Source organism: Nicotiana tabacum, chromosome 4, assembly GCF_000715075.1.
Source record: "Nicotiana tabacum cultivar K326 chromosome 4, ASM71507v2, whole genome shotgun sequence".
In the NCBI taxonomy this organism is placed as follows: domain Eukaryota; kingdom Viridiplantae; phylum Streptophyta; class Magnoliopsida; order Solanales; family Solanaceae; genus Nicotiana; species Nicotiana tabacum.
Window position 1 is genome coordinate 62,418,123 of NC_134083.1, and position 10,438 is coordinate 62,428,560.

The 10,438-nt window shown below is 37.0% G+C and overlaps 1 protein-coding gene across 1 annotated transcript; it reads left to right on the forward strand.

Annotated features, from left to right (window-relative positions):
* The first annotated feature begins 2,068 nt into the window (after positions 1-2,068).
* On the forward strand, positions 2,069-9,979 carry LOC107820699 (plastidial pyruvate kinase 2-like). The gene is made up of 12 exons (XM_016647029.2): positions 2,069-2,573; positions 3,072-3,359; positions 5,178-5,343; positions 6,487-6,621; positions 6,741-6,851; positions 6,962-7,050; positions 7,637-7,699; positions 7,832-8,007; positions 8,397-8,499; positions 8,575-8,723; positions 9,122-9,230; positions 9,561-9,979. The coding sequence occupies exons 1-12, from the start codon at positions 2,331-2,333 to the stop codon at positions 9,666-9,668; spliced, it is 1,740 nt and encodes a 579-aa protein (XP_016502515.1). The 5' UTR covers positions 2,069-2,330; the 3' UTR covers positions 9,669-9,979.
* Positions 9,980-10,438: the final 459 nt, after the last annotated feature.

Below are 10,438 nucleotides of genomic sequence, written 5' to 3' on the forward strand. Positions count from 1 at the left end.
TATTTTAGTTATATTAATTAGAGGAAGAAATCGAGTTATTAAAAAATAATATGACAATAAAGAAATAAATTTATCAATAATAAGAAATAATTATATAAATAATATACTATTATATATATAGAAATAGTAATTTTGGGGCCCTTAAATTTTTGGGGCCTTAAGCAAGTGCAGGCCGCTCGGCGTGTGACTTAGATGTTTATAGGTTGATGTTAGTCCTTGCCCGCTCAATTTTAAGGAATAAAGGAAGGGCATATGCTGAGTCATATTAGAACATGTATTATGAATGTATTAATATGTGAAGTTATATTACACTGATATAGCAGTGTGTGTAGGTTAGTAATTCGGAAAAAAGAACAAGAGAAGCAAATATATTTGGTGAAGGGAAGGCATAACTTTGGATGGCTTGCTAAATTTTGGCCTACAACCTACTAGCGGTAGAGTGAAGTATTAATATTGCTTTGAAATTAAATTCCTTTATTCTATTCGGTCCTATCCCTACCCTGCCAAAATAACAACAATAATAACAACCCAGTATAATTCATTAGTGAGATTTGGGGAGGGTATAATAACAACCAAGTATAATTCATTAGTGAAATTTGGGGAGGGTAGATGTACGCAGATCTTACCCCTACCATGGGGTAGAGAGACTGTTTCCGATAGACACTCGGCTCCCTCCCTCCAAGAACTCTCCACCTTACTCTTGGAGTGACTCGAACTCACAACCTCTTGGTTGGAAGTGGAGGTTGCTTTCCCACTAGAGCAACTCACTCAGTAGAGTAACCCACTCTTGGAAGTGGAGGGTGCACACCCCGTGAAAAGTGAAAAGGAATTTCTACTTTTGGTTTAAATTTGCTATGGCCTGAAGTGGCGATACAATTATAACAACTGCAGAGGAGTTGTGGAGAAAGTTTGGCCCGCCGAATACTTGTAGGAGAATCAAAAAGAAATATTTGGTAAGTATGACTTAAATGTGATCTTTGACGGCCGTTTTAGTTTTTCTTCTCTCTTCGAGTTTAGAAAGAAGGAACCGAAGCAAAAAGGAAAGATAAGTTAGAAGTATTTTCCAAATTTACATTTTAGACTACGATATAATTTCAAAATTAATTTTCGTATGCAAAGAAATTATACTTGGTTGATTTCACTTGTTAAGGTATGTATACACAGCACATAATACCATATCCAAAAGAAGAAGAAAAAATGCAACATATTGTGTTGAAGATTTAATATGCAACTGATTATTTTGTTGATAAACAATATATCCTTTTAAAAAAACTGAATATGTATATTCGTATTTCACAAAATTCACACTATGGTTTGTTTAATTTACTCTCTTCTTCACTATTCAAAAAAATAATATATCTTCAGGTACCATAAGTCAGATAATAGATGTGCTACTTACAAATTATGAGTTTAGCTATTATCGACATTTAGAATTAAATTCTAATTGCACAACTAAACTAAATGGAAATAGAATTTATCTCTTCTAATGAGTTCGCAAAAGTTGGTTTGTTCTATTCTCGTAAGAAAGGTATATAAAAAAATATTTTTTGAGCTACTCAGAAGGAAAAGATTTAAAAAAGTGCTAGTTTAATCTATTCAAAACCTAAAGTTCAAGTTTACTAAGAAATAATTATATGATTAAAATATCATAATTTTGCATCTACACCATGGTCCATGAAGTATATATCAAAAGGTGAAAGTGTAACATACGTAATATGAGGAGATCGAAATTTTAAGTATATTTTTCTTATACGATTATATTAGCGAATAGAAGTTTAACCTAACTTGAAATATTATAATTTTTTCAATTGAACCTTTCTTACACTGAAATTTTTCTACCGCTTGTAAGAAAATATGAAATTGAAGTCTAAGATCAGGTACCGGCCATCCTTGTTCGTAGTGATTAGGAATTATCTCCAAACTACTAGGTCAAGGTTCAATACCGGTACAAACCTCTAATTTAAAAAAAAAAATAATAATAATAAGATCACGTGATGTATCACAAACAAGGAAACGTCAAACAAAAACGACGCCGATTTAATCCAATTTGTTATGAAGTTGCTGAATCACTTTTAGATAGAGACTAAAAAGAATTGACTCATATTTTCCAGTTCTGTAACACAGTTGAGCAAACCTCCAGCTTCTTTATATTTTCCTCTTCGATACACACGAGGCCCCTCTCTTCGACATCTCCGCCAAAAAATAGCGGCGATTTCTTCAAAGTCTCACACTCTTGCTTTTGCCTTTTATACTCTCTCTCTCCTCATTCCCTCACTCATTTTCTCACTCTCTCTCTCTAATTCTCCGTCCATTTCTCTCTCTATCTACCCATGTCTCAAGTGGTGGCTACGCGCTCGATTCAAGCTTCATTCTCCAGCCCTAGCCATGGATCTCTCCAGAGCCAGGTTGAGAAACTTATTAAGCCTTCTAGCTTTTCCTCAAAAGTGCTAGCTCGGAATGAACGGAGCAAGAGCTGCAATGCTATTCGCGTGAATGCGCCCCAGATCACTGCTAGGAGATCTGTGCGTGCCGAGCCTCAAGTCCTCCCCGTTTCTCCTGAAGATGTTCCTAAGGTCGTCCTCTTTTTCCCTGCAAATTATCTCGTAATTATCTGTTTTTATCCTTAATGACTACGCCTATGGTTCCGTACTCTTCTAGTATATATATATATACTAGAAGTTGAAAAGCATGTAAGATGTAGCGATCTAGAGCTAATCTAAATTTGTGGATTACGACAATAAAAAATTGAGCCTTTTTTGGCCCCAGGGTTTTGGTCCAGTGTTAAGAGAACAACACAGGATGTGGGAGACAAAATCCTGGTATTTACGTAGATAAAGGTAGAGGGGAAGGCCTGTTATCCACCGAGTTTCGAATCCTGTGCCATTGGCCTTTCAGGGATTTGCTCGGTTATAAAAAATGAGCCCTTTTCAGCTCAGTGGATATGTGAAAAAATATCTACTACAACTTTGCATTTATGGAATATTGACTTTGACAGCAAAACCAAGGCGTTTATCTCATTACTATCAATCAAAAAGGCTTTATCTCATTACTTTTGGTTGTTGATGTTTCAGAGTGAGGAGCAACTTCAGTATCTTCAGGCAATTCAGCAACTTGGTGACACTTCTGTGGGTATGTGGTCTAAACCTACTGTAAGGCGTAAGACGAAGATAGTATGTACAATTGGTCCCTCTACAAACACAAGGGAGATGATATGGAAGCTGGCTGAAGCTGGAATGAATGTTGCTCGGCTGAATATGTCTCATGGAGACCATGCATCTCATCAGAAAGTCATTGATTTGGTTAAGGAGTATAATGCCCAGTCTAAGGACAACGTCATAGCCATCATGCTCGACACAAAGGTAAAATTTCCTTCTTTTTTATGTGTGCACTAGTTTGATGGTAACAAAGAGGAAATTGTTTTCCACCAGATGAATCTAACATCACATGTTTGAACAGTGGTGCCAAAGTGTTGGCCTATTCATTGAACTTTCAAATTATATGAGATCGGTTCTGTTAAACTGATCTATCACACGCTATGATCACACGAGAGACTTTTTTTGAGCTAGAACCCTTTTATGTTTAGGGAACAATTTTTTCCTTGGATTTGGTATTATAGCATTAGTTTGTCTACATGACAGATATACAATTTTTTAAAGATGCATGCACAGTCAATCATGACAGCCTTGTTTTCGGAGTAGATAAGTAGTACAAAAAGTAGTACCACATTGATTCAGGCTTCTAAGAAGATGAACGTGGAGGTATTTGTTCAAAATAGAACAAATACCTATTGGTGGAGTTGCGCGATTGACAATTGCTACATTGTTCAGAAAATAAAAAATTGATTAATGATGCTAGGATGGACTGTGCAATTTGTTAAAATAAGAATCAGTTTATTTTTTATCGAACTACTTTGTGTATTATGTTTCCCTTTTATAAAATTGTTAAATGACAGGCCATGGGAGTGTAGTTGGTTTTCCTTAGGGGTGTTTGTGGTTCATTTCGAATCGTTTTTTTAACCAAACCAACTATGTCAGTTTGCTAATTGCCTAATTCTATTACCCAGACCAATAAAAGCATAAATCAGCTTTCTGGATCAGTATATTTGGGTTTTCTTATTTGATCTTTTTTATCGTTCTCTTTCCTGTCACTTGAAATTCTACAACCCAATTTACTTTTCCTTCCTTGAATATTTTAATATCAAAGCACTAGTTTCTGAAGCTAACCGCATCCACAACTATGACTGGGAACAAGGGGATCCAAATGAAATAGGCTGAGAAGAAGCATTTCACATCTCTTGGTGTCTCATGTATAAAAAGCCAAAGACTCATCTCCAGGGGATTTCAGTGAGAGACTGCAGTTAGCACCAGTTGACTCATTAACGAAATGACCACAAAAATGCCAAAACTATACAGTGGGGGGAAAGGACAGAAGCATCTTTAATACATGTATCAGGATCTTTCACAGGAGCCACATTGTATCAAAGACTGACCGGCTATCCAGTGTAATCCTGCATTTAACTCTAAAATCATGAAGCAGACGCAATATTCGTTTGGTAAAAATAGTTGAACTGCACAAGGATGAGAAGTAGCATAAATATCGCCTCATAGCTGTGGAACATACACACAGTACACACACGTATATATGTGTATATATATATATATATATGTGTGTGTGTATATATATATATATATATATATAGAGTCTGTTTGGTTTGGTTTAGGCTCTTTTTTTCTTACATTAAATTAACACAAGATCAAATTATGTATTGTCTGTTTCTTTTTTGTATTGTTTAAATTTAACACCAAACTGTACCAAACCAAACTACATGATGTTTTTGTTGTCAGTTTGATTCTTTATTTGATCCGGTTTGTTTTTTCGGTTAATTATTAATGCCCCGGTTTTCCTGTCTTCATCCCTTTCAAGTTAGGACTAGGAAGAAAGCAAATGTTGTTCGGCTTCAAACTCATACACAACTTCAGAAAAATCTTGTGTTACTGTCAATCAATTTTATGTTCATTACATATTAGTGAAATTGCTCGCATGTAATATGCATCATGAAAGATAACTTTCACCTCTCTTTATCACCTGATAATTACTTAGCTGGATATGATCCTTTTTTGGGGGGGTCTGTTTTCTTTTTATAGCCTCTTATTGCTTTGTTGTTTTGATGCTGACAGGGTCCTGAGGTTAGAAGTGGTGACTTGCCCCAACCAATCACATTGCAACCTGGACAGGAATTCACTTTCACAATTAAGAGAGGAGTGGGCACAGCTGACTGTGTCAGCGTCAACTATGATGACTTTGTAAATGATGTTGAAGTAGGAGACATGCTTCTCGTTGATGGTATGTGAAGTAGTTTCTTTTCCGTTTTACTATTTTATCTGATTACATCTTATATCATGTTATCATTGGGGAAGGTGTTGAAGACAACATGATTCCTCGTTTTGACTTGACATGAAATATTGTGCCGTAGACATTTGGTTAACATGTCAGTAGGGAAAAAGTCATGCAGGTTGTCTTGTTATGTCCATTGCATTCTTATACCCACCTCTTTCACGACTTGTGATTGCAATATGTTACGCTAGTACATCTCCATAATTCAGCGGGCTGGAGGGCGTGAGGAACACAATTTGTGTTTCATAGACTACAAAGTGAACTAAATAATAAAGTAGAAGCCTCTCTATACTGAAATGACGCCTTAGAGGTCCAGAGATTGAGTCATCATGGCAATATGAGGCCTAGCAGGTGACTGCCTCCATGAGAAGTCTTTTCTGTGGAGTTTCATCATGTGAAGCTGTAAACTTTGTCTCATTAAGACGCAGCCATCTCGTTTTTACGGAACCAAAAAAGAAAAAAAAATAGGCATCCTTCTCCCCTAGTTGCAGTCCAGATTTTTCTTTTCAATATTTTGTTTCTTTGTTTCTTTTTTGTTTAGTTTTTCTTTTGACCGTTGCCTTTAAAATAATTGGCACAATTTTAGCTGATTCCTCGTGTTGTCCAGTGTTAGGGGTATGTCTTTTCTTATTTTGTGCTTACTTTGATTTCCTTTAATAGAACGGAGACAATTCATACTTGATTTGAAACTGTTAGAGATTTATCATTCGAGCCCTTTGGATGGCCTGTCCCTGCTGTTATTTTATATATACCTGCTAGTGTCATGGCCCATCTCCCTGTTGCACTTGCATAGATGTCCTGTATAAGTGTCTGAACTAACATGCTCAAAAACATTCAGCCATTGAGAGACCAAATTGCTATCACTTAGGCACCTTTTTGTTTTTTTAAATCTTTGTTGTTGGTGAATTGGTGATAGCATGGTCACATCAGGCATTTTTTATTGTAATGCTAGTCTTTTGAGGGGAAGGTACGGTACCATATAGTTGGCGTGACTCAAGTAATACTTTACTGTTCTCTTTGTGTCTATTTTTCATGACAGATATAACTGAAACTTTTGCAGATTTAAGATAACTGTAATTTTTTCTGTTATAGGGGGCATGATGTCTTTACAGGTGACATCCAAGACAGAAGAATCTGTGAAGTGTGAAGTTGTTGATGGGGGGGAGCTTAAATCGAGGAGACATCTGAATGTTCGAGGGAAAAGTGCCACACTTCCCTCTATTACTGGTCAGACAAACTTTTTTTTGTCTATAAATTCATGTCTATCTGCACGTGAAAGCATGAGACATGTACTCCATCAGAAAGTTGCTTGCCTTGCTAATACAGTAATCCTCATTGTGCAACAGAAAAAGATTGGGATGATATCAAGTTTGGAGTGGACAATAAAATCGACTTTTATGCTGTTTCCTTTGTCAAAGATGCAGCAGTGGTCCATGAACTGACGAATTATTTGAAGAGTAATTCCATTGGGTCCATTTCTTTTTAGTGAGCACTGAAGTGTCAATGAGTGCTCATCCATTTTTGTTTCAACATCCTTTGACTAGCCATTGTCTTTTTGATATGGCAGGCTGTGGTGCAGATATTCATGTTATTGTGAAAATTGAGAGCGCAGATTCCATACCAAATTTGCATTCAATAATTACTGCATCAGATGGGGTAATTCCGTAAACCTTTATCTTGCTGGTTCTTTGCTAGAAAAGATTTGGTGTCTAATCAAATATCTTGCTGGTAGTATTTCCATTCTTCTTGGTTGATGAATTGGCACAAACTGAAGCTGTCTATAACATTTGGAAATCACTGGTTATACTTGAATAGTTAGGAGCATCTTCTTCCTTTTTCTCTCTTCTAAAGATTAAGAGGATTTTATGAGTTTAGGCTGGCAAGAATATATCAATCAACTACCCTCAATCCCAAACAGGGGTCTGCTCTTCTATATCTTTTCTGCTCTATTCAGGCCCTATGCAAAGGATTCTTCATTATTTTGCTATCTTTATGCTGGCTCTGTACCTGCAGCAACACTCGCCTCGCCTGTGTTTTGCACACAGCACAAGATACAATATTGAAGTCTGTTTTACCAGTTCTTAGACTTCAATGTAGTTCCTACTCCTATGGAAACCTTTAACCGCCTTTTGTGGACTTCCTACTCGCATGTTTGTCCTGGATCGTAGCTTGTGTCTTCTCTCCTTTTCTTTGATAGACATCTAATTACCCAATTTATTGGGTTTTTTTCTGTTATGCTTAGGCAATGGTTGCAAGAGGAGATCTTGGGGCAGAGCTGCCTATTGAGGAGGTTCCTTTGTTACAGGTAAAGGTCGACAACAGTGTAGCTGTAGATTCTACTGCAGGAATGCAAAACTGGATAGCTTTTACCATTTCGTAAGAGGTCTTAACCATGTATTCTCTATTTTCCCTTTGATGGAAATATCATAATATGCAGGAAGAAATCATCAACATTTGCCGAAGTATGGGGAAAGCTGTCATTGTTGCCACCAACATGCTGGAAAGCATGATTGTCCATCCCACCCCAACTCGAGCAGAGGTATCGGATATTGCGATTGCTGTTAGAGAGGGTGCTGATGCTGTTATGCTTTCTGGAGAAACAGCTCATGGAAAGTAAGTTACTTTTCAAGGTGCTTTTAATATTCCCTTTAAACATAGGACCTATTACATGGAATTTGGGGGTGTGTCGAAGTGTGCAGTAAGCTTTGATGCAGTTTACCCATGTCACACCTACACAATGTAACACATCTATGGATGAGTATGTCAAGGCAAATGAAGGGTCCATGTAACATAGCTTAGGGTTACATTTGGGAGATCTTAGTTTTGGAACCGATGAACCGTCAGTATTTGCTTTATTATAAAAGACACTGGTCAAGGTTCTTTCATGAGTAATAAGTGTTTTTGCTGGGATCCTATTTTGTGAATCTAATGGTTTTGGGGTGCGAGAAATTGTCTTAGTAACCTATCAGTATCTCTAACAAACTAAATTCGTTTGATTACAGGTTTCCCTTGAAAGCTGTCAAAGTTATGCACACTGTGTCACTACGGACTGAAGCTACTATTGTTGGTGGTGAAACCCCTCCAAATCTAGGCCAAGCCTTCAAGGTAGATGGCATATTTTACTTGAAAATAAATTTTCTAAAGGAGCGAATACTTACCAAAACTTTCTGTGTTTTGCAGAACCATATGAGCGAGATGTTTGCTTTCCATGCAACAATGATGTCCAACACTCTTGGAACCTCCATTGTTGTCTTCACTAGAACTGGTTTCATGGCCATCTTACTGAGCCATTATCGTCCTTGTGGCACTATATTTGCTTTTACAAATGAGTGAGTATTCACCTTGTTGGTCTAACTTTGATGCCAATATTCGAGAACAAACTTCTTCAGCTGAACTAGTTTCATTACCATTACAACAAGCCATTTGTTATCCTTCTGGCACTGATTGCTTTTACTATTGAATGAGCACTACTCACTATTGGTTACACCTTGCTATCGGTAATTGATCTGCAGAAGATATATGTGGTAAACACATCTTAAAGACACCTTGGGAAACATATATAGGTTTCTCTTTATGATAATAAAGCTCCTGTTTTCAGTACCTAAGCAACTTGGGTTTAATTAGTTGCCATCGTTGGGTATGTCTATATTTTGAAGGAAATCTGAGAACTCCATGAATAATTTCTATGAAGTGAATTTTAATCATTTGTTCCATAATTGGGTTGCAGTAAGAAAGTTCAACAGAGACTGGCTTTGTACCAAGGCGTATGTCCAATATATATGGAGTTTTCAGAGGGTGCAGAGGAGACCTTCACTAATGCATTGTCCTTGTTGCAGGTAAGATTCAGTATTGCTTAATCCACATATATGCCTTGGTATTTGCTAATAAACAATGCTAATAACTGATGCTTGAAATTGCTCATGTGGTGGTCACAGAAGAATGGCTGAGTTGTTATGTCTTATGGCTGCTAGTATCCATGCTTTATAATTAAAAAACAATCTTTTAATGATAATTCAGACAATCAATTAACTAGTTATACTCCTCTTTTCATCCATGAGATTCTCCTGTATGGATGTGATCTGAATGTTTATGTTGCAAGTATGTTATTACTATCATTTTACTACAGTTGTATTCCTGCTATATCTGATGCCATTCTCAATCTACAGAAGCAAGGAATGGTGAAGGAAGGAGAGCAGGTAGCCCTTGTTCAGAGCGGCAGACAGCCAATCTGGCGGCTCCAATCTACTCACAATATCCAGGTCAGGAAAGTTTAGACAGATGAAAAGCCTGGAGCCAGCTTAGGATTATTAGTGTTGGACGCTTGACGCTTCAACCTTTCAGTGGAATATACCTCAGTCGGTGGTGTTACCGTGAATTTTTGTGCAAGGCTGCTTGAGTCCTATTTATTGTATCTGCCTCGTACTTCCGTATGTTGTGATCTAGGATACCAAGTTATGTTTTTTTTATTAGACACCAATGATACTGGCAGTTGAATGTGATTTTTGTATGAGAAAGTCTTGGAATGAGATGTCATTTTTATTCCGGAACAGATGTAAAGAAGCAGCATTTGCGTTGATTACCAAAACCTGCAATTGGTCCATTACACTGATAGGTAGTGAAATTTTAGCTCCTCCTAGTACCTGCAATATCTCTAAGGGGTTGTTTTGTTGGAAAGAAGTTATTCCGGAATTAGTTATTCCACCTTTCTACGGGGATTAAAAAACACTACAATCCCGGGTAGTGGTGGACCCAGGATTTTGTGCAAGCGGGTTCAATTTTAGAAGTACATAACTTTAGTCGTAAAATAGTAGTTGTCAAGTGGGTTCAAATAAAATATTTATACAAAATTTACACAGTTTTAATTCTAATTTATACATATACACAGTATTATTTTTTGGCGAAGCGGGTTCAGTTGAACCCGCTAGCCACCACGTGGGTCCGCCACTGCACACCGGGATAACTAAACCCGGGATTAATTATATTACAATTTTCTCCCAACCGAACATGGGATAAATTCTTCTTAAATTTAATCGCGGGATTAATT